General features: G+C 48.1%; 1 protein-coding gene across 10 annotated transcripts; it reads left to right on the top strand.

Annotated features, from left to right (window-relative positions):
* The first annotated feature begins 81 nt into the window (after window positions 1-81).
* On the top strand, window positions 82-26,330 carry PHKG1 (phosphorylase kinase catalytic subunit gamma 1). 10 transcript variants are annotated; one of them, XM_044002723.1, is made up of 12 exons: window positions 82-326; window positions 607-688; window positions 2,935-2,973; window positions 13,204-13,322; window positions 14,068-14,243; window positions 14,982-15,036; window positions 18,450-18,515; window positions 19,242-19,405; window positions 19,743-19,833; window positions 20,553-20,706; window positions 22,026-22,151; window positions 23,323-26,330. In XM_044002723.1, exons 4-12 carry the CDS (start codon window positions 13,240-13,242, stop codon window positions 23,569-23,571), a joined length of 1,164 nt encoding a protein of 387 aa, XP_043858658.1. In that variant the 5' UTR covers window positions 82-326; window positions 607-688; window positions 2,935-2,973; window positions 13,204-13,239; the 3' UTR covers window positions 23,572-26,330. The 10 variants fall into 10 exon arrangements, with proteins under 10 accessions (XP_043858658.1, XP_043858659.1, XP_043858657.1 ...); XM_044002724.1 differs by lacking the exon at window positions 2,935-2,973 and having other exon boundaries at window positions 607-636; XM_044002722.1 differs by lacking the exon at window positions 2,935-2,973.
* Window positions 26,331-27,314: the final 984 nt, after the last annotated feature.

The following is a 27,314-nucleotide window of genomic DNA, read 5'->3' as shown; positions in this document are numbered from 1 at the left end:
TCAATGAATTTCATTCACCCTCCTGTTGAGGTCACTCTCCTTATAAAGTGAGTCTCACATCTCACACACTGCTCCCCCTTCTCCCTCCAAAAGTCTTGGCGTGGCTCCCAGGTTCCCATCTGTGATTTATTTTTGGCATTTGGGCCTTCAGTGATCAAGGGGCAGAAACCAAAGAACAGCTAATTGTCTTCCTCCTGGGTACGAGGTACAAGGAAGCCTGGGGACGCCTCCCCATGATCCTATCCCTCTTCCTGGTCAGTCCCTGTTTGAACCATCAAACAATCTGGGCTTGATTATCGGAAACATTCTCCAGGCCTGGCCAAGAGGTAATGGTGGGTGGCAGCTCAGTGATTGGTATGGCCATTCAAGTCCTTTAAAGGAAACAGTAGCAGTGGGCAGGAGGGACAGGCAGCAGTGGGCAGGAGGGACGGGCAGCAGTGGGCAGGAGGGATGGGCAGCAGTGGGCAGGAGGGACAAGCAGCAGTGGGCAGGAGGGACGGGCAGCAGTGGGCAGGAGGGATGGGCAGAGGAGGGCAGGAAGAGTAGGCAGTGGGCAGGGGAACGTCTCTGCTGCTAAGCTGAATGCCTGAACTGTTTTTGACATAGGACCTGTCCCCTGTGGAGCACTGGTCACAAGTACGGCTGGGTTGACGTCTTCTGGTGGGAAACAGGGGACTGTTTTCTCTGGGTATGTTGAAGACTTTTAAATGCTTTGGCTGGGTCTGCCCCTTGGGCTTAGGCTAGGGCTGAGGCTTGCAGTGCTGTGCAGTTTGGTCTGTGATAGGGATAGGGCAGCTACACTCTGAGAGGCGATCTTCCTGGTGGGACAGTGTAAAGACACGGGAAACGGGGTCTTTTCTCCCTCACTTCTTCTACCCAGGCCTCAGAACTATATATCTTTCTGTCCATAGGGGAGGGGGGAAGGAGAGAGGGAGAGAGGGAGAGAGAAAGAAGAGGGAGGGACTGGCAGGCAGAGGGCAACTGATAGAAAGACAGACACAGAGAACAAAGAGAGAGAGAGACAGACACACAGGGACAGGGAGCAGCAGTTGTCAGTGAAGGGGGAAAGGATGGGTTCTTTTGTTCTCGACTTGGGGGAAAATGTTCCTGTGAAGCATTTCTCTGTTGTGAGATCAGAATGAGATGAAGTCATCAAAGAAAGAGGAAGCCTTGACCCACTCAGGCTGGGACTTCCTCTGGCTCTGCAAGGAGGAAGCAATAGCAAAGACCTGCATCATGACCTGTGCTGTTTGGGGAGGGCTGGGGCAATGAATGATTCCCTTAGATGAGGGGGTGTGAGGGGGGACAGAGGACATGGCAGAATCACAAAGAAGGATGCAGTTATAATCCAGGCTAGGGGGGTATTACTGAAGGGTCTTAGGTCTGACCTCTGCATTTTACAGATAAGGAAACTGAGGCTCAGAGAGATTAAGTGATTTGTTTATAGTCACACAGGTAGTAAGTGTAAGTGGCAGAGTCAAGTTTGGAACATAGGTGCACTAATGCCAAATCCAACCTGAGGAAAGCAAATCCTGTGTGAGCACGTGTGTGTGTGTGAGTGTGTAAATGTGAGTTTGTGAATATGAGTGTCTAAGTGTGTGAGTAGATGTGTGTAAATTTGTGCATGTGTGTGAGTGTGTGCATGTGTATGAGTGAGAGTGTATGTGAGTATGTGCACCTATGTGTGCATGTGCGTGAGTGTGTGTGGGTGTGTGTGTGTGTGTGGTCCCCTCAGGAAGGGGGCAGGGCTGGTCCCCCCCCCCAGCCCCCCAGCCCCGGTTGCTGCTGCTGCTGTCATTCTAAACCCTCCCTCAGTCACCAGGCCCTGAGCTAAGGACACAAGAGCCTCTCAGAAGAGCCAAGATCCTGACACAGCCGGGGCTGACATTGGGGCCAGTCAGCAGAAAGGCCTGTTTGTCAGGCCCCTTCCTGAGACTGAGCTGAGCAGGCCCAAGGGGGAGGGGGAGCCGGGGAGGCCTGCCAAGGGGGCCACAGGGAAGCTGGGCTCCATTCCTGGAGGCTTTCCCTTTGTCTCCAGTGTTTCCCTTTCATCTGGTCTCCCTTGGTTCGCCCCCCCCCCCCCATTTCTGGCGTTCTGACAAATCTGGTGTGTGTGAGTGTGAGTGTGTGTGTGTGTGTGTGTGTGTGTGTGTGTGTGTGTGTGTGTGTGTGTGTGTAGGAGGGCCCTCCCTTAGGAGCCTCTGTCCCTTCCCCATGTGTTTGGGCCTGATTGACTCTGCTGAGGAGGGGACCCTGGGCTGGCCTCAAGGGGCCAGAGTCAGAGAATCACTAGGGAGCATGCAGACCCTGAGCTTCCTCCTGTGGAGGTTAAGGTGGTGGGGCAAGTGAGGAAGGGGGGAGCCACTCCTCTCAGACTGAAGCTGGTCATTTTATGAACTGGGCAAAAGGGCCATCTGCCTGAGCCCCGGGCTGCCAGGGACATTGGGTCAGAGGCCATAGGGCTGCCAGCAATCAGCAAACATTTACTGAGGATCTGAGAGCCATTCCCTAAACTGAGAAAGCCTTCCCCCTTCCCCTTCCCCTTCCCCTTCCCCCTCCCCTTCCCCCTCCCCTTCCCCCTCCCCTTCCCCCTCCCCTTCCCCCTCCCTCTTCCCCCTCCCTCTTCCCTTCCCCCTCTCCTCCCTTCTCATCCCCTCCATCCCTGACCATTCCCTACCTCTGCCTGCTGACCTACTGGTCTCTAACCTCGGGAGCCATCTTGGACACCTCCACAGGCCTCTGCACCCCCCAACCGAGTTCGTGGGATTAGCTGTAGGGGTCTTTACAAAGTCATCCAGTCCAACCCTTTCATTCTATGTGTGAGAAGGCTGAGTGAGGGGGTAACAGGGAAGTCCTAGCCTTGCTTCCCTACTCAACTCAAGGTGGTGAAGCCTGACTTAGCTCCCTCCCTTCCCTTCCTTCCTCCCTCCCTAGCTGGATGTGAACGCTCCTTCCTCCAAGCTGCAGAGGGCTGTGAGTACCTCTCCTGGGCCCCCCAATCATTCTGCATCTTCTCTTGGAGTTATCTACACCGGAGTCTTAGATCTGGCTTTATGTGTTGGGAGCAAGGGAGCAGGGTGCGAAGGACAGAGTTAAATGCTAGGCGCTGAACATGGAAGCAAATTGGGCAAATTACCTATCACCTCTTGCCTCCCGTATCTCATTTTAAAAAGTAATTAATGGGGCAGCTAGGTGGCGCAGTGGATAGAGCACCAGCCCTGGAGTCAGGAGAACCTGAGTTCAAATCCAGCCTCAGACACTTGACACTTACTAGCTGTGTGACCCTGGGCAAGTCACTTAACCCCAATTGCCTCACTAAAAAAACCCAACAAAAAACAAAAAACCAAACAGGAAAAAAAGTAATTAATGCCACTCAATTTTATTAGGAAAAAATTGTCTGTAGCTTTTAAAAAATATGCATATGGATATAGGACATATATCAGCTGAGCTCACTATCCCACTCCTCATTAGTATGGGTGTGTTGGCCTCCAGAGGGAGGATAAATCTTCTTCCTTAGGGCTCTAGGGGTAACCCTAAGGGGCTTTGGGGGATTCTTGCTCTCTGTCTCTGTCTCTCTGTCTCTCTGTATTTTCTCTCATTAGCCCCCTTCTGATGTATTCCCAATAATATGTATTCTCAATATCAATTTGACCAATGAGCATTTTAGACAACCCCAAAGGACTGTTGATGGAACATACTCTCCACCTCCAAAGAAAGAACTGATATTGATGGAACAGACCGAAGCAGGCTGTGTTTCGCTTTCCTTCATTTTTTTCTCTTAATCAAATTTTCTTGTACAAAATGACACCTATGGTCATGTTTTACCTAATCATCCATGGATAACCCATATCTGATGGCTGCCGCCTCAGGGAAGGGGAAGGGGAGGAAGGGAAGAAGGGATAAAAAACTGGAACCCCAAACTATAAATAAAACTGTTTATTACATTTAAAAATAAAAAAAAATAAAAGGGATATTTCCTGAGAAGATAGAGCAAAAACATCTCCCTGAAAAGGGAAGGTTCTTGTTATTGTTCAGTAGTGACCCCACTGGGGTTCTCCTGGTAGAGATGCTGGAGTGGTTTGCCATTTCCTTCTCCAGCTCATTTAACAGAAGAGGAAACTGAGGCAAACAGGGTTAGCTGACTTGCCCAGGGTCACATGGCTAGTAAGTGTCTAAGGTTGGATTTGAACTCAGATCATCCTGATTCCCAGAAAGGGAAGGTGGGAGAGAGAGAGAGAGAGACAGAGAGAGAGAGACAGAGACAGAGACAGAGACAGAGACAGAGACAGAGAGACAGAGAGAGACAGAGAGAGAGAGAAAGAGAGAGACAGAGACAGAGACAGAGAGACAGGGAGGGGGAGAAAGACAGACAGACAGACAGAGAGACATAAGTCATGCAGATGGCTTCTATGGCCCTTCTAGGTCTAAATCTTTGATCATATATACGTGTATATATACACATTTGCTTGTGTCCCATCCCTAAAAGCTGGTACAAGCAGGTGCCCAGTTTGCATTTGCTGAATTGGAGTGAGTCATAGAGCAGGTAGAAAGCCAGTGGTCAACAATGGTCCAGGCTCGAGGCTCACGGGAAGCTGGAGCAGGCAGTGCCTCAAGCCCCCGGGGGGCAGCCATTGGACACAGACTCCAGGGTTGCTGCCGAGGGAAGCTCCCAACCAGGGCAGACCCCAGGACATCCCAGGGCTGTGGAAGCTGAGGACTTGACCCTGGCTCTCATGTCTGCTGCCCTGTGTGACTGTGGGCAGGTCATTTCCCCTCTCTGGTCTCAGCATCTTCCTCTGTGAAATGACTGGGCTGTTTTAGGTGGTCTCTTAAGGTCCTCTCAAGCTTTGAAGCCTCGAATGATGTGACTCAAGCTCCATAGGGCAAGGGGAGGAAATTGTCCTCCATCGTCTGGCTAACCTGGTCCCCTAGCAGAAGAAAGAGGAGCCCCTGTTTTCAAGGTTTTCTTAAGGATATTCTGTAGCCTCAGATGCCAATAATCCTACCAATATTCTGACAATGTATTCCAAGGCTCGATTAGTGTTCTGTGGCTAAATTGACCGGACTCTATGGTCTTGAAGATCCACCCTCTTGCCAACAGTCTCTGATTCTTGGCCATCAACTTTCTTTCTTCTTTCTTTCTTTCTTTCTTTCTTTCTTTCTTTCTTTCTTTCTTTCTTTCTTTCTTTCTTTCTTTCTTTCTTTCTTTCTTTCTTTCTTTCTTTCTTTCTTTCTTTCTTTCTTTCTTTCTTTCTTTCTTTCTTCCTTCCTTCCTTCCTTCCTTCCTTCCTTCCTTCCTTCCTTCCTTCCTTCTTTCTTTCTTTCTTTCTTTCTTTCTTTCTTTCTTTCTTTCTTTCTTTCTTTCTTTCTTTCTTTCTTTCTTTCTTTCTCTCTTTCTCTCTTTCTCTCTTCCTTCCTTCCTTCCTTCCTTCCTTCCTTCCTTCCTTCCTTCCTTCCTTCCTTCCTTCCTTCCTTCCTTCCTTCCTTCCTTCCTTCCTTCCTTCCTTCCTTCCTTCCTTCCTTCCTTCCTTCCTTCTTTCTTTCTTTCTTTCTTTCTTTCTTTCTTTCTTTCTTTCTTTCTTTCTTTCAAATCAAATGGGCAGGTGGACATGTTTGCTCCATCAACAGTCAATACAGGGGCCCTGGCTGGAGGTCTTAGTCTTTTGTTGACTCAGCCGAAGGCCTCTTGTCACAGAGGGACTGGATGGAGAAGTGGGATGGGAAGGTGGTGGGCAGAGAAAGGGAGAACAGCTGCTATGGAATGGCCCAGTAGGGGTTGGAGTCACTCCATCGGCCCCTTCATCTGAGCTGCCGATTTTCTTGGCTAGGGTACAGAGTCCTGGCTGACCAGGAGGACAAGTCCCGCAGGTGTTCCTCTCCCTTGTGGCTCAGAGTTCCCCGGGGGGTTGGCCTAGGTTGGCAGGATGGTAGAAGTCCAAGCTGTCTAAGGCAGAGTCCAGAGTGGGGTCCACCCTGCCATTGGAGCCAAAGAGAGTGAATAAGTGAGAAGCTGGACCATTGTTTCCTCTTTTGCTTCCTCAGACCCCAAGGCAGAAGACCCGGGGAAGAAGCCCTGAGCTGGGATGGAGAGGGAGAAGAGGAAAGCTGGACAGTGCAATGGGGAGGGGAGATTCCATTGCATGACACCATCTCCATGGCCCCACAGGGCACTCTCCCTTCCTTTCCTCTCTTTCTCTTGAACGGGGTGATGTGGTAGCCATTTGGACATGGTGCTCGGTTCAGGGGACTCTGGTCTGGCTCAGTTCTCTGGGAGGCAAGGCCCTGTTAAGTACCCTCCACAACAGAGGCCTTACATTTCTGACTTAGGACTCAATATGTCTTAGAGCAGAGGAGATCCCTCTCCTTCCAACCCCAGTGTTCCCCTGGCAGCTATTTCCCTACCAACCTTGGAGTATAGGAAGTAAATCAAAGGGGAGACTTGGGTCGGCATGGCCCCAGGGCCCAGCAGTCTCTGCCAGGGAGAGTGGAGTGTGGGTATCTCAGCTGCTCTGGGTGGGGTTCAGCTGAAACGTCCCCCCTGGAGAGCACTTGATCTGTCAGAGTGGGGGAGGAAGGAGAAGGATTTGAGGGGACAATGAGCATGTAGTGCATGCCAGGCATAGGGCACAGCCTGGACAAAGGCTTAGAGAGGGGACATGGGATATTGATGGTGGTGGCTGGAGAGGAAGGTTAGATGGATGCCCTCAGAACTTCCTTCCAACTCAGAGCCACTGAACTGCATTAACCATCAGTCTGACCTGGGATAACTTCTCTTAAATTAAGTTGTGTGATGAACAGTGATAATCCACACCCAGTGTGCTTGGCTGTTTGCCCCGAACATGTGCGTAATGGCTCATGTCAATTCAATAAGCATTTATTGAGTGATGGAGATGACATTAGACAGCGGAAAAAATGCCGCCTTTAGAAATGGAGGGCCCAAGTTAGGATCCTGGTGCAGGGACTTCATCTCCCGTGAGACCCTGGGCAACCCAGCCAAGTTCTCTGAGCTGGATGACCTCTGAGGTCTGTGCATCTCAGGTAGGCTGGTGATCTAAGGGGATGGAGCACAAAGATGAACAGGGGAGAGTTCCTCCCTCCGGGGCCAGATAACCTAGGGAGGGAGGTAAGGCTCCTTCACAGGTAACTAGAATATATTTGTAAGGATGGGGTTGACACCACTCTGAGCTTTGGTACTTCCTTGAGGCAAGAACGCTCTTAATGGAATTGAGGGAACAGGGTCTGTGTGTTACCTGATCTGACCAACTTCTAACAAAGGGAGACGCTATCTCAGGATGGGTGGGAGGCATGTGGAGGGTCTAGATTCAAGAGATTGGAGCCAGGAAGGAAGTGGGTTGTAGCAGCAGCAGAAGAGATGGAGGAGACCTATTGGCTCCATAGGCACTTGGGAGAGGGGCCCCAGGCTGAGGCTAGCCCAGTTTTTCCAGCTGATGCCTTTCTAGCTCTCCCCGCCCTTCTCGAAGCTGTGTGAGTAGCAGGCTCTCTTTCTGTCTACCCAGGGAAGGGAGGGTGTGATAAAGGCAGAGAGGGACCCCTCTTTTTTCTTTTCTTTTTTTTTTAATCTTAACCTGAAACAAATGGGTCTCCTGGGATGCCTTACTCCTTTCTGAGGTCTCACTGAGACTGAGTCGCTCAGGAAGGAAGCATCAAGCCCCTGGTTTCCAGCTGACTGCCATGGGAGACCAAGAGCCTAGGAAGAAGGATCATGGGACCTCGTACTTTCTGGGCAATGCTTCCCTCAGGCTGGGGGTGATGGGAATTCTGGGGAGAGATGGAAGAATCCCAAGGCAGGAGCTAACCAGTAGTGCTCCCAGCCTGGGAGGTGGAAGATTACTGTAGGGGGTTTTGTCAGTTATTGGACATTTTGGTGCATTTAGATGCAAATAACTTTGCAAAGAATCTCTGCTTAATGAGGTCAAATCCAGATGTGCTCCTAGCAGCACATCTGCTTGGTCTGCTGTTCTGGGAAGGATTACAGGGATGCAGATTTTAGAGCCAGAAGGGATCCCAGAGGCCATCCTGTCTGACTCTCCCATTTTACAGATGGGGAAACTGAGGCTCAGAAATGTTATGTTATTTGTTCAAGGTCACACAGGTAGTTAAGGGTTACATAGTAGAGTTAAGATTTGAGTACAGGTCATCTGACACCAACCTAGTGTTAGGGGGCAGCAAGGGAGCAAACCCTGCTATGCCCGGTTGTGTGTGTGTGTGTGTGTGTGTGTGGTCCCCTCAGGAAGGGGGCAGGGCTGGTCCCCCCCCCCAGCCCCCCAGCCCCGGTTGCTGCTGCTGCTGTCATTCTAAACCCTCCCTCAGTCACCAGGCCCTGAGCTAAGGACACAAGAGCCTCTCAGAAGAGCCAAGATCCTGACACAGCCGGGGCTGACATTGGGGCCAGTCAGCAGAAAGGCCTGTTTGTCAGGCCCCTTCCTGAGACTGAGCTGAGCAGGCCCAAGGGGGAGGGGGAGCCGGGGAGGCCTGCCAAGGGGGCCACAGGGGAGCTGGGCTCCATTCCTGGAGGCTTTCCCTTTGTCTCCAGTGTTTCCCTTTCATCTGGTCTCCCTTGGTCCCCCCACCCCCTATTTCTGGTATTCTAACAAATGTGGTGTGTGTGTATGTGTGTGTGTGTAGGAGGGCCCTCCCTCAGGAGCCTCTGTCCCCTCCCCACCATGTGTTTGCGCCTGATTGACCCTTCTGAGGAGGGGACCCTGGGCTGGCCTCAGGGGCCAGAGTCAGAGCTCAGTCTGGCCATTTTATGAACTGGGCAAAAGGGCCATCTGCCTGAGTCCCAGGCTGCCAGGGACATCGGGTCAGAGGCCATAGGGCCGCCAGCAATCAGCAAACATTTGCTGAGGACCTGAGACCTGAGAGCCATTTCCTAAGCTGAGATGCCCTCTCCCTGCCATCCATTCCTGACCATCCCTCTATCTCTGCCTGCTAACCTACTGATCTCCCACCTAGAGACCCTCAGGAGCCATCTTGGACACCTCCATGAGTCCTTCTGCATCACCCCCTCTGTACCCCCCAACCCAGTCCATGGGGTCATGGGTTTAGCTGGAGGGGTCCTAGAAAGTTCATCCAGTCTAAACCTTTCATTCTATGTGATGTGTGAGCAGGCTGAATGAGGGGGTGACAGGGGCATCCTAGCCTTGCTTCCCTACTCAACTCAAGGTGGTGAAATCTGACTTGGCTCCTTCCTCTCCCCTTCCTACCTACCTGTGTGAGCTTCCTCCAAGCTGCAGAGGGCTGTGAGTACGTCTCCTGGGCCCTTCACTCATTTTGTTCCTCCTCCTTAAGTTATCTGTACAGGGCTATTATAGACTCAGTATGTTGTTGTCCAGTTGTTTTTGGTGATATCCAACTTTCTGTGACCTCATCTGAGGGTCTTGGCAGAGAGACTTGGAGCAGTTTGTCACTTCCTTCTCCTGCTCCTTTTACAGATGAGGAAATGGAGACAATCAGGGTTACCAATCAGTGATTTCTCTAGGGTCCCACAGCTGGCAAGTGTCTGAGGTCGGATTTGAACTCAGATCTTCCTGACTCCAGGCCCGGCACTCTATCCATTGAACCGCCCAGCCGCTCTCATATCCTCAATTAGATTGTAGTCTTGTAGTCAACAGGTAAACTTGGAGTAATGAGCTTGCAGTTAGCACACCTGTGTTCAACATCTGTTCTGCCTGTGTCATTGGCCTATCTTGGCCTCCTCACCTCATTTCTAAAGTGCTGGGGTTGAACTAGATCATGTCTTAGGTCAGTTCCATCTCCAGACCCCTGATCCCATCTCCAGCTTGTCCCAAAGGTCTTAGTGCAGTTTGAAGCTATTAAAGCTTATGAAACTATTGAACTATTGTGAAACTGCACTAAGACTTTTAGGACACCCTATGTCTATATTCATATCCATCGACGTCACCTATCTCTAATCCATACCTGTATTCATAGCTGTATCTGTAGCTGATACCAATATCTATAATCTATATATTTATATCTATATCTATATTGATATTCATATCTTTAGTGGTTACCCATATCTATAATCTACATCTATATCTTTATATATTGATATCACTATATTCATATGTATCTATATCTACGATCTATATCCATATCTCTCTATATAATTGATATTCACATCTATATCTACACCCATATCAATTCCTATATCTAATTTCTGTCTCTCCCTACCTCTATCTTCTCATATTCCTCTAATTTATATCTGTATTCTTTATACACACATACATCCCCCTCTTCACTAGCCCTAAAGGCTGGCACAAGCAGGTACCCGATCTGTATTTGTTGAATTGAAGTGAGTCCCAGAGCAGGTGGAAAGCCAATAGTCGACAATGGCCCAGGTTTGAAGCTCATGGGAAGCTGGAGCAAGCAGTGCCTTGAGCCCCGGGAAGCAACCACTGAAAGCTGACTCCAGGGTTGCAGCCAAGGGGAGCTCCCCACCAGGGCAGACCCCAGGATGCTCTAGGGCTGTGGAAGCCAAGGACTCGACCCTGGCTTTCCTGCGTGCTGCCCTGTGTGACTGTGGGCAGGTCATTTCAACTCTCTGGTTTCAGTTTCTTCCTCTGTGAAATGACCAAGCTGTTTTAGGCAGTCTCTTAAGGGCCCTTCAAGCTTTACAGCTTCTAATGATGTGATACAAGTTTCTCAGGGTAGGAAAAAGGACAGCCCACTTCTCCTAGGAGAAAAAAGAGGAGACTTGTGTTTCTTCCATTCGTTCTCATTCATTTTTCCTATGAAAAACCCTTTGTCAGTGGTATTTCCTTTCAGGCAGGAGCAAAACAGGATACTCTCCACTCATTCCTTCAACCAGACCCACCTCTGTTCATGGGAGCCTGTGTCTAGAATTAGGAGTGATCTCAGAGGCCAACTAGCCCAATCCACCCATTTTACAGATGAAGAAACTGAGGCTCAGAAAAGCCCTACAGGTCAGAAGCTTCAGAAGTGAGATTTGAACCGAGGGCCATTAACTCCACAGTCGATGCAATTTCTGCTGTACTTATGTACCACTCTGCCCCTGCTAACCGCTGCTTTTCCAGGAGATTCATCTCACCCACTCCCCCCAAATCCATGAAAGATCAAGTTGTCCTGAAACACAGAGCCAGGAATCTGGTCTCCCGAGTCAGATCTACTGCTCTCTCTGATGGTCTCAGCTACCCCAGCCTCTGAGGATCCTGTCCCACTTCATCTACCTTCGTTGTTAGAGGGTGGTGTCCCCTGAGCATCACAAGGATTAGGATTGTGCCTCCCTGTGGGCATAGATGGACTAGGCAGGAGACTGCTTGGGTGTCAAGAAGATCCCTTCATCTCTCCACTCCCCCTAAATTGTTTTGTTTCACTGAGTATAATGTTGGCTTTATTGATGGTGCAGAAGATAGGAGTCCACACATATCTTCTTCCTCTTCCAGGGGCACCAGGAGTCAGGGGCTGAGTCTGGGGTAAAGGATCTCCAGTATAGAGAAACACATCTGGGATGGGGGCTCTCCCATAGTGAAACACCTGTTTTGGCAGGAGATAAAGATATCTATGGTGTTCTGCTTTCTCTTTGGGGGGGCAAGGAGTCCCTGAGCTGCCATAACTTTATGTAATCACACCAAGAAATGAGCCTAACAAAAAGGTCACTGAGGACAACACCACTGCCAGTGTCTGTGTAGCCCAAGATTACTTTCAAGGACTTCTGTGATGTTGCTTCATCACTTTCTCGATTTCAACATTTTTGGCAGATTTCTCCAGGCAGGAGGTCAGATGCATGACTAAGACATCGAAACTAGGGACATGGAAGACCATGTCTGTGAGCTTTGCCTTTTCCTATATTCTCAGCAACACCAGGGGAAGTGGGGGGATACTCTGGTCAACATCATGCCCATCACCCCATACCTTGTTTCCTACTTAGCAATAAAGCATAAAATGTAGTCATGATTCCCCCCATAATGCCAAAGCTGTCATGAATGGCCTTGGATAAGTGGGGCCAAGCAGTTGGCAGAGTAGAAGGGACAACTGGTCATCCTAAGGGAATTATTCTATTTTTCATGGTTAACGCCAATCAGACACTTAGGGGCATGCGAAGAAGGGGAAGAGATTGTGACATGTTTAGCTCTATCCTTCAAGTGAACCCCAGCCAGTGGATTCTACAACATTCTTGGCACCAGAAGCTCCCTGTTTAACATTGGTGGGCTCACTCCCAAGTCACTTCCCAATCATGACCAACTTTCCATTTTTAGCCTTGATGGTATTCTTGATGGGGGGCAGGGGGGGGGGAAGGATCATTTAAAACCACGAGATCAATGAAGGCATAACTGATGGCCACAATATCCGCTCTACCTGAGGTGTCCATAGCCTTGATCACCAGGTGCCCCAAAGAGCCAAGTCCATTCATTCCACTGACTACTCTGTCTCTAGGATTCCCCAATTGATGGACATTCCTTTGATTTCCAATTCTTTGCCACCACAAAGAGAGCTGCTATAAATATTTTTGTATATGTGTATTCTTTTCCCTTTTCTATGATCTCTTTGGGATACAGACCTAGTGGTAGTATTGCTGGGTCAAAGGGTATGCACAGACCCATAGCCCTTTGGGCATATGAACAGTTGTTTCCACAATGGAATGGAAGTTACCTGGGGGGTGGGGATCCTTTTTGGTTTTGTTTTAGTGGCCTCCAACACCTAGTCCAGTGCCTGGCACACAGCAAGCACTTAATAAATGATCACTGATTGATAGATTGTCCCTGTTAAAATGCAAATACCATTGGGGAAGATAAAGCATAAATCCATGAAGGGGCTTTAACCCCTCAGTGCAGGGAGTTCTTAACCTTTGGTCCCAAGAACTTTTAGAAATGAATATTTTGATAGCTCTATATAATTGGCTTCCTTTGTAATTCTATGTAACTTATGTATTTTAAAACATGATTCTGAGAAGGGGTGCATAAGCTTCACCAGCCTGCCCAAAGGGGCCAAGATGCACACAAAAGGTGAAGAACTCTTGCCTTGGTGTGAATCATTTGTCAATTCCTTCCCAAGGGGACGGTCAACTGGGATGGAAGAAGATGAGGCTTTTTCCTTGAGATGGTGGGGGTGGGGTGGGGAGGTGAGAGGCCACCAAGGGCAGACTTGGCCAACTTCACAATTTGACTCTGGGGCTCCTCCCTCTATGCCCCCCGAGGATTTACTCTCCTTCTCCCCCAGTGAGCCCAGTTGGCACCACCTTTTGAAGAATAGACCATGACCCTGGACGAAGGGCTTCCGGACTCACACTCTGCCCAGGTGTTCTATGAGAAGTATGAACCCAAGGAGATCCTGGGAAGGTAAGTTCCCTTTCCTCCAGACCCTTTCCTTGTACCTCCTTGAGAGCTCAGGCCTTTCCAGGGGTGATCTTTCTCTCTGAATCCATCCATCACTGGTCCTTTCTCTCTTTGGAACCCTTCAAACTGGGGCTCTGGACTTCATGTACCAGTGTGAGCAAAGGGGATGAAAACCAGCCCAGATGTTCCCCTCCCTTCAAAAGTTGGGGTTATTCTGTCTCTGTCCACTTGAACCCAGCCTTAGGTATGGAATGGGGTTGATTTCTGGTCCCAAAAGAGAAACTGTGGTCCCAAAGGACTGCAAGTTACGAGATCTAGATTCATGATTTTGTTTTTGGTGGGACAATGAGGCTTAAGTGACTTGCCCAGGGTCATACAGCTAGTAAATTAGATTAATGATATTTTGAGAAGAACACTAACTTTGGAGTCAGAGGACCTGAGTTCAAAACCCTCTTCTGATGCTTCCTACCTATATGACCCTGGGCAAGCATTTTTACCTTCATAAGCCTCAGTTTCCTCTTTTTCATAATGAGTGAGTGAGACTAGCTGGCAATTAGTTTCTTTCAGCTCTAGACATACATGATTCTAGTCTCAGCTCTGATGTGGGACCTTAGATGAAAGATCTACCCTCTCTGGAGTTTGCTTTTCTCATCTGTACAGTATCTATCTCCCCTTTGGTGGGATCTGACCCACTCCCTCAAATTGCTGGAGAGGTGGGCCCCCTTCCCAGCTAAGCTTCCTTTCCCAGGGGTGTGAGCAGTGTAGTGAGACGCTGTATCCACAAGCTGACCAGGAAGGAATATGCGGTGAAGATTATTGACATCACCGCTGGCAACCTGAACCCTGAAGAGATTCAGGAGCTGAGGGATGCTACCATCAAGGAGATTGACATCTTGCACAAGGTCTCCGGGCACCCCAACGTCAGTGAGTCCCCCCTCCCTCAGCTGCCACCCTCTAACCTGGGAGAGGGAGGGCTTGGGGGGTGGGGCTAGAGCCAGGTGCTGGAGTATGGGAACATGGGATGGATGACATGAGACTGGGACTAAGGATAGTCACTCTATAGTTGTACCCCCTGCCCCTGATGGAGAATCAGGACAATTACTTGGATAATTCACTTCTTAAGTATCTTTTTCTTTTGCCTGAAATATCCAGGTAATTGTATTCATTCCTTATTTCCCATTGCCTGTATAGACCCAGCCAATCTATCTTCCTGCGATCTGAGAACCCTAAACAGGGAACATTTACCCAAGAGAGAAGCATTAGCCTACTCTTCTCCCATCTTGGCCTTCTCTCTCAGTCAGGAATGAAGAGTCAGTCTTCCTGGCTTTCCTCAAACCCCCTTCCCTTTCCTTCAAGCACACAGGCAGGTCTGGTTACAGGTGGTGATAGGGATGGGAAGTGTGGGAGCAGGTGGAAGGATGAAATTGGACAAAGCTTTTGGTCAGCTGTCTGGAAAGAATGAAGAAACAGCTATGGGCACCTTTACCCAAAGGTTCCCCATCCCCAATTCAAACCCAGTCAGATCCTGCCCTAAAGTTCCCCTTAACAGCACCCCTCCATATCTGACCTTTCTAGAGCCCTTGCCCCTGCCCCCTCCCTGCATCCTTCCCCCAAACAACATCTTCTCTGCAGCCTGAAGCTAGCTGGTCATTTCCATTACAGTCCAGCTGAAGGACACTTATGAGACCAACACTTTCTTCTTCCTGGTGTTTGATCTGTGAGTACCTGGCCCCCCTAGTCAGCCATTCTCCCAGGCAGGGGCGGGGGTGTGTGTTTCAGAGTTAGCCATTCCTGATTTCTACTGGACGAAGCCCTCCTATGCTATTCTCCAAGACCCTTCTGGTTTTATGCCATGATGCAGGGAAGTGAGCCTTGGACATGGGCTCTGAAAATCCATCTTCTCATCCTGGCTTGTCTCCTTAGCAGTAAGCCTTTCTGCCTCTAGAACCTCGGTTTCCTCTTTTGTAAAATGGAGACAATAATAGTTGTACTGTTGACCTCACAGGGTTGTTGAAAGAAAATTAACACTTTAACGCTATAAAAATAGGAACTCTAATTGGGGATCACTTCCCTCCTCCAGGGACAGCTCATCCATTTTTAGCCCCACAAGATTCAGGGCTGGAGGGCACCTTAGAGATCATAGGATGATAGATCTCATCTAGTCCAAGCTTCTCGGTTCACAGTGGAGGAAACTGAGGCTGAGAGAAGGGCAGGGACCCACTGAAGCTTCTTTTTTTTCCCCTTGGGCAATACCTGGTTCATTTTATTTATTTATTTATTTTAAAATTAATAAAGTATTTTTTTTCCTGTTACATGTAAAGATAGTTCTCAACTTTTGTTTATACAAGCTTTCCAATTTCAGATTTTTCTCCCTCCCTCCCCTCCCTCTCCCCTCCCCTAGACAGTAGGCAATCTGACATAGGTTATATATATATATATATGCACATACATAATACATAATACATTATGTATAGATATACATAATAACATTAAACATATTTTTGCATTAGTCACGTTATAAGAGAAAAATCAGAGCAATGAGGAAATACCTCAAAATAGAAAAACATCAGCACCAAAAACAAAAGAAATAGTTTGGTTCATTCAGCATCTATACTCCACAGTTCTTTTTTTTTTTTCCTGGATTTGTAGATTCTCTTCCATCTCGAGTTCCCTGGAACTCTTCTGTACCATTGCATTGGTGAGAAGAATATAGTCCATCACAGTAGATCAACACTCAATGTTGATGATACTGTGTACAATGTTCTTCTGGTTCTGCTCATCTCACTCATCATCAGCCCACGCAAGACCCTCCAGGTTTCTCCCCACTGAAGCTTCTGACCAGCATGGTCCAGACAGACAAGACCAATCTCATGGAGTGGAATGGTTTTTGGACTAGACATTTGAAGACTCACTTGCTGTGTAACCCTGGACACACCATTTGAGGCCTCCCTTTTCTTAGCTATAAAACAAGGGATTAGATACTCTCTAAGGTCTCTTCCAGCTCTCAACTGAGGATTCTTAGGGATTTCCAGGGAAGGGGGACTTCTCAGCTCCTCCCATAATACTGTGTTTCTTCACCATCTGGAAATTCCTCCTTCAAAGAGACTGTAGTATAGATCTGCCTTAATTTAAGAAAACCCAGTATGTGAAAATGTGTATTTCTAGAAATGCTAATTGACACTTACTAATTGTGTGACCCTGGGCAAGTCACTTAACCCCAATTGCCTCACCGAAAAAAAAAATAGAAACACTAAATTATGGTTTATATCTTAATTTTATAAAAAAAGATTCACCACAAGAGTCCTAGATCTTTTCCAGAGGAGGCACAAAGCAAGGCATGCCTCTATAACTCTTGGGCTGCACTCCTAGAATGCCCCTCCCCAATTAGCCAACTTCAGCATTTGCCTTTCCTGTCCATGTGACCCTGACCAAGTAGCAGGCACTTGGACAACTTATGGATCTCCGGGCCTCATTTTCTCCATCTGTAAAAGAAGGAGATTGATATTTATTGTACCCATGTCTCAGGGCTGATGTGAAACTCAAAGTATCTGAGGCATTTGGCAAAACTTAAGGCATAGTAGAAAGTTGTTGCTATTGTTAATTTTTATTATGAGTTCTGTGAGGGCCTCAATACTTTCTGAGATTTCCAGCTCCCACATCCCCTGGCCATATTATCCCTTTTTGATAACTGACCATCTCCTCCTTTGTTGCAACAAGAGTACCTGTCCCTTTATTGGGGTGCTGAAGGTGGGAAAAGAAGGGAATTAGGACTGAGATCCTAACCAGAGGAGCTACATGACTTGGGGGTGGTGATGGTGATAATAATCCGGAGAAAATGAAGTGGGCACACCCACTTGGGCACTTTTTTTAAACCGGGGAGAAACTCCTGGGTTTCTCTGGGTAGGGTTAGCAGCAGCTATCCTTGGTTCTTCATGGTATCCCAGTTGCTGAGTAGGCAGGAAGGGGAGGAGTAAGGAAGGGGGCAGGGAAGTAGTCGTTGGAGTGTCTGACCTTCAGCAAGTTGTTTAAATGGCTATTTTTATAAACTCCACCTAGACATGACCAGACAGGTGGAAGGGCAGGATTAGGGTAAGGAAAAGCAAAGAGATTACACGTGGTATCAAACCCCAAAGCCCTTCCCTTGTCCACTGAGAAGGGGCTGATGCCTACCCCGACCCTGACAGGAAGCCCCTGGGGCCAGGAGTCCAGGTCACATGCCTCAAGCTCTCCAGTCTGAGCATCTTGTCCCCATCACCCAGTGATACTTGACCCCCACACAGATTGGACCAGGCCACTGGTGAGACAGACATAAGCTAGGGTACACTCATCCCCATCTGCCTCTCCCATCACATTACCATCATAGGCTGGACAAGATGGTCTTTTGTGTGTGTGTGTGTGTGTGTGTGTGAGAGAGGGGGGGGGGCAATTGGGGTTAAGTGACTTACCCAAGGTCACACAGCTAGTAAGTGTCAAGTGTCTGAGGTTGGATTTGAACTCAGGTCCTCCTGAATCCAGGGCTGGTGTTTTGTCCACTGCGACACCTAGCTGCCCTTGGACAAGATGGTCTTTGAGCTTCCATCCAAGTCGGGAGACTCTGTGGCCTAAAGTCATCTTGGGTTTTTCCCATCTCACTGTTCTGCCCTCTCATTCCCCCCTCCCCTTTATGCTTCCTGCCACCTCAACCTTTCTCCCTCTGTCCAGTCAGTCAGTCAGTTAATCAACAAGCATTCATTAGGCACTTACTATGTTTGAGGCACTGGGGATTAAAAAAAAAAAGATATAAAAATCCCTGCCCTCAGAGAGTTCATATTCTAATAGGAGAGAGAACCTGAAAACAATCAAGTACAAACAATATATATTCAGGATTAAGTGCCGATAATCTCAGGGGGAAGGTGCTAGCATTAAGGGGGATGGGGAAAGACTTCTTCTTTTCCCCTTTTTCAACCTCTGAGCCTCTGCACCCATGTTGGGTGGCAGCTCCCCTTCTTCCGGGACTTTATGCTAATTGGTTGCCATGGGGATACAGGGACACAAGGGAGTGCCTTTGAGTAGGAGGGGGCAGAACTGTGGAAAGTGTCTTGTGCATTCATTCAGTTCCCTTTCTCCTCTCCCTCCAACACCTGTCTGTAGGATGAAGAAAGGTGAGCTCTTTGACTACCTCACAGAAAAGGTCACCTTGAGTGAGAAAGAAACCAGGTGAGGGGAATAAATCACTAGATACTCTTTACCTCCATCCCCTACCCTTATCCTCGCCATCACCGTCCCCATCATCACCACCATCATTATTATTTCTATGAGGGACTAAGTGCTTTCTAAGGTTTCCAAACCCTCTCTGATAACTGCCTCTCTCTTTTGCTGGCAACAAGAGCCCTTCTCCCTTTATTGGGGTGTTGAAGGAGAAGGGAATCAAGACTGGGATTCTAATCAGAGGAGCTACATGGTTTGGGTGGTGGTGATAGTGGTAGTGACCAGATGGTCTTCTGTACTCTAGGTACAAGGATCTCTGGGGAGATGCTGTGGAAGGCTAGGCCTTGTATCTTTTTTTTTTTCCCCCAAGGGGCAATGGGGGTTAAGTGACTTGCCCAGGGTCACACGGCTAGTAAATGTCAAGTGTCTGAGGCCGGATTTGAACTCAGGTACTCCTGAATCCAGGGCCGGTGCTTTATCCACTGCGCCACCTAGCCGCCCCCTAGACCTTGCATCTTCACAAGGAAAGGTGGGCAGGAGGAACGGCTGGGAGAGGGAGTGTGAGGTTTTGCTTCTCCCCTCCTGGGAGGCTGTCAGATGTTTGAGTCCTGGCTCAGAAATTTATGGATCTCAATGCAGAAGACTGATTAAAGCTCAGGGATCAGGGTGTCCTGAAGAACTCCTCTCCTCTCCTCTGCTTTTCTTCCTCCTTCCCATCCCTCCCCTCCCTACCAGGAAAATCATGCGGGCCCTGCTGGAGGTGATCTGCTACCTGCACAAGCTGAACATTGTACACAGAGACCTGAAGCCAGAAAACATCCTCCTAGATGATGATATGAATATCAAACTCACTGACTTTGGATTCTCTTGCCAGTTGGACCCTGGAGAGAAGCTTCGAGGTGGGGTAGCCAGCACCTGCCTATTCTCTAGCCTGTTGCCTGCTGTAGGGATGCCTGACTAGTCCCTTGCATCCTCCATGGTCTTCTCTCCTGGAGAGTTGATTAGGGGTTGGTTAAGGTCAACTGTCGTGGGTCTCTTGCTCTAACTATATTCCTTCTGTAGATTTTTTCCTTCCTCTTCCCTTTTCTTCCTCCTCTTCCTCTTTTCTTCTTCTTCTTCCTCTTCCTTTTTCCTACCCTTTCTCCTCTTCGACCTTGTCCTTGTCCTTGTCCTTCTCTCTCCCTCCCAGTTTGAGCTTCTTCCTTAATGGCCCTCTTCTCTTTATGATCCTCACAGAGGTATGTGGGACTCCCAGCTACCTGGCCCCTGAGATCCTTGAGTGCTCCATGAATGACAGCCACCCTGGTTATGGGAAGGAAGTGGACATGTGAGTTGTAGGCAGGGAAAGGGGAGGGGTCAGTAGTAAAGGGTGGTTGCAAATCATGGGGCATAAGGGGACAGTGATTAAGCTATAAGGTCTGGGGGAATTGGAAGGAACAGAGATGCAGGAAAAAATTAAGAAAAATAGGGGCCACAATAATGGAAGGAAATAAATGAAAAGACAGCAGAATTGGGGGTGGCTAGGTGGCGCAGTAGATAAAGCACCGACCTTGGATTCAGGAGGACCTGAGTTCAAATCTGACCTCAGACACTTGACACTTATTAACTGTGTGACCCTGGACAAACCTCATTGCTCTGCCCCCCCCCGCCCCCCCAAGAAGACAGCAGAATTCAAGTCAATGCAAGAATCAATGACCAATTTTGATTTCAGAGAATTGAAACATGCCTCCATCCTCTTATTAGAGAGGTGGGGGGCTACTGGTATAGAGCGAAGCATACACTGTCAGGTATGACTAAAATGTCCTCTTGGTTTGCTTATCTTTACTTTTGTATTAGAAGGGAAGTTTCCTTTTAGTGGTAGTGGTGGTATTGTGAGTGCGCGTGTGTATGTGTGAGTGCGCGTGTGTATGTGTGTATGTGTGTGTGTATGTGTGAGTGAGTGATTGGGAAGTGAGAGAAATTTTAAAGGAAACATCAAGCTGTACCCTGAGGGCTGGCATCTGGAGTCCTCCCAGCATGACCTCTGCCCCTCCCTTCCATGGCCAGGTGGAGCACAGGTGTGATTATGTATACCCTCCTGGCTGGCTCTCCCCCTTTCTGGCACCGAAAGCAGATGCTGATGTTGAGAATGATCATGAGCGGCAACTACCAGTTTGGCTCCCCAGAGTGGGATGATCGTTCAGACACTGTAAAGGATCTTGTGAGTGCGGGACTTCCCTTCCAGGTTGGAGCCAGGGAGGAAAGAGGAGGCAAGGGAAGCAGTGTGGGCTGTGGAGAGAATATTGGACTGGATGTCAGCAAATGTGGGTTGTAGTCCTGGGGGTATTGTTACTTAAATGTGTCACCTTGTGCTAGGTACGTCTGTGCCTCAGTTTCCTCCTCTGTCAAATAGTCTCTAAGGCTCATCTGGCTCTGACACTCTGTAAGTCTCCTTTGTCATTTAAAGCTCTTCTCTATCTATCTACCTATCTGCTTACCTCCCCTTTCAATTCTCTCTCTCTCTCTCTCTCTCTCTCTCTCTCTCTCTCTCTCTCACACACACACACACACACACACATGCTTCTCTTTGTTGTGCTAGCTATATCTATGTATCTATCCATGTATCTGTCTATCTGACTATCTTTCTCTCCAACCGCTTCACATTACTCCTCATGCACTCTTTCCCAGCCAACAGGCTGTTCCCCTATATGGATGACATTATTCCCCCTCCCCACATCTCTCATCTCTGTGCCTTTCCTTGGTGCCTACTCTCCTCCCTCTTGGAATTCTCAGGTCCCTGAAAGGTTCAGATCAGAAGCCATTGTCTACCAAGTGGTGTCACACTCAAATAGAAATGACTCCCAGCCACATAGTGACTTAGAAAACCACACATTCACATTATCTATGTTGTATTCTAATTTTGCTTATTTTGTTAAATATTTCCCAATTATATTTTAATCTGAGTGGACCTTCACTCTGAGTGTTGCCTGGGGCCCTCAGAGCACATGCTTGACCCCTCTGGTTTACATGAGGCTTTTTTATAACCCTCCCCGGTGATAGCACTCTTCCCTCCTCCCCACCCAAAATCACTCAGTATTTAGTTTTATAGAACCTATGTTTCATGGGGGCAGAGATTGTTTTGGGTTTGGTCTTTATATTACTAGGACAGTACTTGGTATATAGTTGGCACTTAATGTACATGGAATGAATGAATGAATAAATGAATGAATGAATGAAGGAAGGAAGGAAGGAAGGAAGGAAGGAAGAGTTCTGTTTTGGTTAGGCCTGGGGCTTTAGGGGAAGGAGGGTCTTTCACTGGCCCTTCTGAGGAGGGGGTGGACAATGAAATCATGGAGGGGTAGGATTCTGCCCTGAAGTGGAGGAGAGCTGGGAACGAAGGAGGAAAGGACTCAGTAGGGTCCCTTATTTTCCCAGTGCCAAGTTCTCTCTATAGTAGAGTCAGTGTCATGTGGCCTGGGGCCACAGGGTGGTCAGAGGTCCTCTGCAGCACTGCTGAGGGGACCCTCTGGCTCCTCCCAGATCTCCCACCTCCTGGTCCTGAGCCCACAGCAAAGGTACACAGCTGAGGAAGCCCTGGCTCACCCCTTTTTTCAGCAATACGTGGTCCAGGAAGTCCGTCACTTCAGCCCCAGGGGCAAGTTCAAGGTAGGGACCTTTTGGCTCCCATTCCCTCTATAATCCTTGCCCTCTCTCATTCATCAATTCGAGGCCTCCCCCACTTTTCATCTCAGTCTAACCTGAGTCTTTCTGGCCTCAGAGGAGACCCCGGAAATCAGCTGAGAGGCTCTCTTGGTTTGATCTCCAGCTCACACACTAGCAGATCATTCCTTGAGGGAGTGGTGGGGGTGATGATTCTCCTGTATCTAAAGCAGGCTGGAAGGGACAAACCTGACCTCCTAGAAGACCCTCCGCTCCCCAGATCCAAAGGGGCTCGGTTGGCAGCCTGTTCTTGGAGAAGGGGGACTCACTCAGAATCAGACTGGACCAAGCAGCTTTGGAAATCCTTTCAGATTCTTGAGAATTTGGTCACTTCTGATAATGTGTGACCATAAGCAAGGAACTTCCCTTCTCTGGCCTCAGTTATGTAGCTTTCTCATAAAGAAAATGGGCACAAATCTGTTCACATTTTCCAGTTCCTTGGGCTATTACTATTATGAACCTTAAACAACAAAGAAATGTGGATGGTTGAGAGGGACTGAACCTGCCATTTCACTGGAATGGGGGTGTCTCTTCATCAATGCAGGCTGGCACCTTATCATCTTAGAGAGAGACCCAGAGAAGCTGAGAGATGAAGTGACTTGTCCAGAGTCACACAGTCAGGATATGACATGGGAAGACCCTCAAATACAGATCTTCCTGGCTCCAAGGTGGCTCTTTGGAGATTCCAGCCCATGCAATTATTGCTCTTCAGAGCTGGAAGAGACCTTAGGAGTCATGTAGGCTGGCCCACTAGTTGTTTGTTTTTTTTTTTGTAAGGCAATTGGGGTTAAGTGACTTGCCCAGGGTCACACAGCTAGTAAGTGTTAAGTGTCTGAGGCCGGATTTGAACTCAGGTCCTCCTGAATGCAGGGCCGGTGCTCTATCCACTGCACCACCTAGCTGCCCCCTAGCCCACTAGTTTTACAGAATAACTGAGGCAATGAGAGATCAAGGTACTTGCCCGTGTTCACAGGAGCAGTGGCAGAGCTGGATTCAAACCCAGAACCTCTGATCTCTCCTCCATTGCTTCATTCATGTATGGAGGTTCCCCCTGGGAAGGGGCGAGGAGGCTACCCCCGGGGTCCTCCCGCCGTTCTCTTCTTCCTCCCCTCTGCAGGTGATCGCCTTGACTGTGCTTGCCTCTGTCCGGATCTACTACCAGTACCGCCACATGAAGCCTTTGACTCGAGACTTCGTCCTCCGCGATCCCTACGCGCTGCGGCCACTGAGGAAGCTCATCGACGCCTGTGCCTTCCGTATCTATGGCCACTGGGTGAAGAAAGGCCAGCAACAGAACCGGGCTGCGCTCTTTGAGAACACTCCCAAGGTTGTCCTCCTCTCCCTGGCTGAGGAGGAAGGCTTCTGAGTGCCTGGGGAAACCCAACCCCAAGTGTGTCCTGCCACTGACTGTGTGACTTTGGCTGAGTGACCTGCCTGCTCTAGGCCCCGGGAGCTCCTCAGGGCGCCCTGCTTCTCCCTGTCCTCCTTGGGGATGGGGAGGATTGGGGTAGAGCCTAAGGAGGCAACCCAAGCAAGGGAAGTGGTTACATTTATTCTGAGATGAGCCCTTTTGCTGAGAGGCACCACTAGGGGTGCCCCTTGTTCTGGCTCAAATTCCCTCCTTGTTGCGCCTCCCAGGGGAGGAGCAGGGCATCCCTCGACTACTAATGAGGGTCTCAATCTGCAGGACCCTGATGGAGGGCAAGGGTGAGGAGGAAGTCAAGCTGGAAGTGGAGTGCTCTGCCTTTCAGCTCAGTCCTCTCTGAATGCCTCTTCCTGAGGAGCCTGAGCCCCTCAACCTCTGCCCACCTCCATTCTCCTCAGATAGCTACAATAGTAGAAAGTGACCTGGATCAGGGGTCTGGAAAACCAGCTTCTAGTCCTGGATTCTGCTACTGACCAATTGTGTGCCTTGGGGTCAGTCACTGCACCTCCCTGAACCTCAGCTTTCCTCAACAACCACATGAGGGATTTACACAAGACTGGAGTGTCCCCATCTGGGTTCCACAGAGCCCAGGGCTTTGACACAGTGACATTCAGAGTTCCATGAGAAAACTTAAATGCAAGTGCTATTGCCCCCTCTCAAATATGATACGCTGAGCTAAAATATTAAATTTGTGCCTGAAACACAAAATTACAAATTATAAATACTAGTTGCTTCTTTTAAGGAGGATGTAAAAAGGCTTCATTTAATCTATTTTGCTTTAAAAATGTCCTGACCGTCCATCTCCTTCACTGTCCTCTCCCTCCTTGATTATCGGGGGATATTCCAGAATCTCAGATCTTATTACCTTCACACACTGGAATATTATTTTGGGGGATCCAACAATGAATTTCAAGGCTCAAACAAATTGTTTGTAGTTAAATTAGTTTGAGGAATTAGGCACTCCATTGTCTCCAAGGTTCATTCTATTTCCAACAGTTTGTGATTCTTGGCTATGAGCTTTGTGGATCTTTATCCAATAGGCAGATGGGTGTGTTTGCTACATCTGTAGTCAATACTGAGGCTTGAGTTCTTTGAGTTGGTGGTGGTCCTAGTTCCATAGGCCCGGATCATTCTTCAGCCAAAGTGCTCTTGCCATAGTGGAACTGAGTGGGAGGTGGTGGTGAGATGATAGGTGGGAAAGAAAAAGGGAGAATGGCTGTTCTCTCTCTCTCTCTCTCTCTCTCTCTCTCTCTCTCTCTCTCTCTCTCTCTCTCTCTCCCTGTAGCCAGCAAAGAGTTGGTTTAGCTCTATCTGCCCTTTGGATATTAGATTTTGTTAGCTAAGGCGGTATCCTGGATTAGTCTTGGTAGACCATAAGGACAGAGGCTATGGAGTTTCTCACCTTTGTCTCTTGGTCATTGCTCAAAGCTTCCCAGGTAGATAGTCTGGCTGACGTGAGGGTAGAACTCCATGTTGTCCAAGGCAGTCTAGAGTAAAGGCTGTCTTGTCATCAGAGTTAGTAGAGAACAGTGATTGGGTCAGGACCTGGGACAGCACTTCCGCTCAAACCCTTCCATCCAAGCATTCTAAAGCTGAGGGAGGGGGTCAGGAGGAAGACAGGGAAGGAAATTTCCTCTGTAGGAGATTGTCTTCATGGAGCTTTTTTTGTTTATTCTCATCTTGAAGATCATCCTGGAGTCACAGTAATTTTGACAGTGTTACCAACTAAGTTGTGCATCCCTGGGCAAGCACTTCCCTTCTGTGAACTTCAGTTTCCTCGTTTGTAAAATGGTGATGGTGGAATAGACAATCTCTAAGTTTCCTTCCAGCTTGATTCTATGATTTTAAAGTTCACATGGATCAGAATCAGGTTTGGTCAGCAATGGAACAGACCAGACTAGAGATGACTCTGGGATAAGCCCTCATCACTTCATGCCTACACCAATCCAATGGACCACTTGTTGGTCTCTTTGCCTCAAGCCTTTCCCCATTCTAGTCTTTCCTTCACTTAACTGTCAAACTGATTTTCCTAATGCTCTAGTCTGATGTAATCATCCTCCTAGTCAATAAAAATCAACGGCTTCCCATTGACTCTAGGATCAAATACAAATTCCTGTGTTTGGCTTAGAAAGCCCTTTCTAATCTGTTTCTTTTTTACCTTTCTAGCCTTCTTACATTTGACAGTCCCTTCCCACCATGTACAATAGTCTGTGATCCAGTGACACTGGTTTCTTTGCTGTTCCTCTCTCTCAGACTCCATCTCCCAACTCTGAACATTTCCCTGGCTGGCTATCTCCCATGCCTAGAACTTTCTCCATCTTCATCTCCACCTCCCTGGTTTCCTCAATTCTCAGCTAAAGTTCCATCTTCTGCAAGAAGCAATTCCCAGTCCCCCTTAGTGCTAGTGGATTCCCTTTGTTGATTATCAGCAATTTGTCCTGTAGGGGATGTCCTAAAAGTCTTTTTGCAATTTTAAGCTTTAATAGCTTAAGACCAAGTTAAGACTTTTGGGACATCCTGCATATAAATTGCCTTGTTTTTTATTTGGTGACTTGCATGTTGGCTTTCAAATTAAACTGTGAGGGGGCAGCTAGGTAGTGCAGTGGCTAAAGCACCAGCCCTGGATTTAGGAGGACCTGAGTTCAAATCTAGCCTCAGACACTTGAGACTTACTAGCTGTGTGACCCTGGGTAAGTCACTTAACCCTCATTGACCTGCACCCTCCCCCCCCCCCGCCGCAATAACAATAAACAAACAAAAAATTAAATTGTGAGCTCCTTGAGAGCAAGAACTGACTTTCAACTTTTTTTGTATCCCCAGAACTTAGCACATAGTAGGCACTTAATAAATATTGTTGACTGGCTGATTGGTCTTGGAGTCAGGGTAGACCTGGGTTTGAATCCTCCTTCCAACACTTACTAGCAGTATTATCATGGGTAAAAGTCCCTTATTGTTATGCATCTTGGTCCCCTCCAAAATAGGAATGATGATGGAACCTGTAAATCCTGCCCTCACAGGGTTGGCATGAGGCTTACAGGAAGCCATCTGGTCCAGTGGTTCTCCTTTAGTCTTCTGACCCCTGAGGTCTTTGAAGTCAAAACTATTTTCATAATAACACTAAGATGTTATTTGCCCATTAAAATACTCCTCCCCTTTCTAGCGCTCTATCTGTAAAAGCCAGATTTTCTTCAATCAAAACCACATATCAGAATTTCTTCCAATCACAGTAAGATTGAATGCAGGGGCACATAAGGGAATCCAGCTGTCCTCTATTAAGCCAGATATTAAAGAGATTTGCAAAAAACAATGGGTAAGGGCAGTTAGGTGGCAGCGCAGTGGATAAAGCACCGGCCCTGGATTCAGGAGGATCTGAGTTCAAATCCAGCCTCAGACACTTGACTCTTACTAGCTGTGTGACCCTGGGCAAGTCACTTAACCCTTATTGGCCAGCAGAAACCCCCCAAAAAACCCAGGGGGTAAAACAATGCCACTTTTCTCACTAGATATTTTTGTTCTGGAAAATACATTTTTCCCCATAAAAAAGTTATGTTAAGATCTAATGGGTTTATCATTATTTTTAAATGAATTAATAAACATTTTAAACACGTTATCAGTTTTAATTTTGAATCCGGTGATATCAATAGATCTAACTCACAAAACCAAAAGCTCTCTGGGGTCCTCAG

The sequence above is a fragment of the Dromiciops gliroides genome, chromosome 4, assembly GCF_019393635.1.
Source record: "Dromiciops gliroides isolate mDroGli1 chromosome 4, mDroGli1.pri, whole genome shotgun sequence".
In the NCBI taxonomy this organism is placed as follows: domain Eukaryota; kingdom Metazoa; phylum Chordata; class Mammalia; order Microbiotheria; family Microbiotheriidae; genus Dromiciops; species Dromiciops gliroides.
Note: the sequence above shows the minus strand (reverse complement) of the source record. Positions and strands in the feature narration are given on the sequence as shown.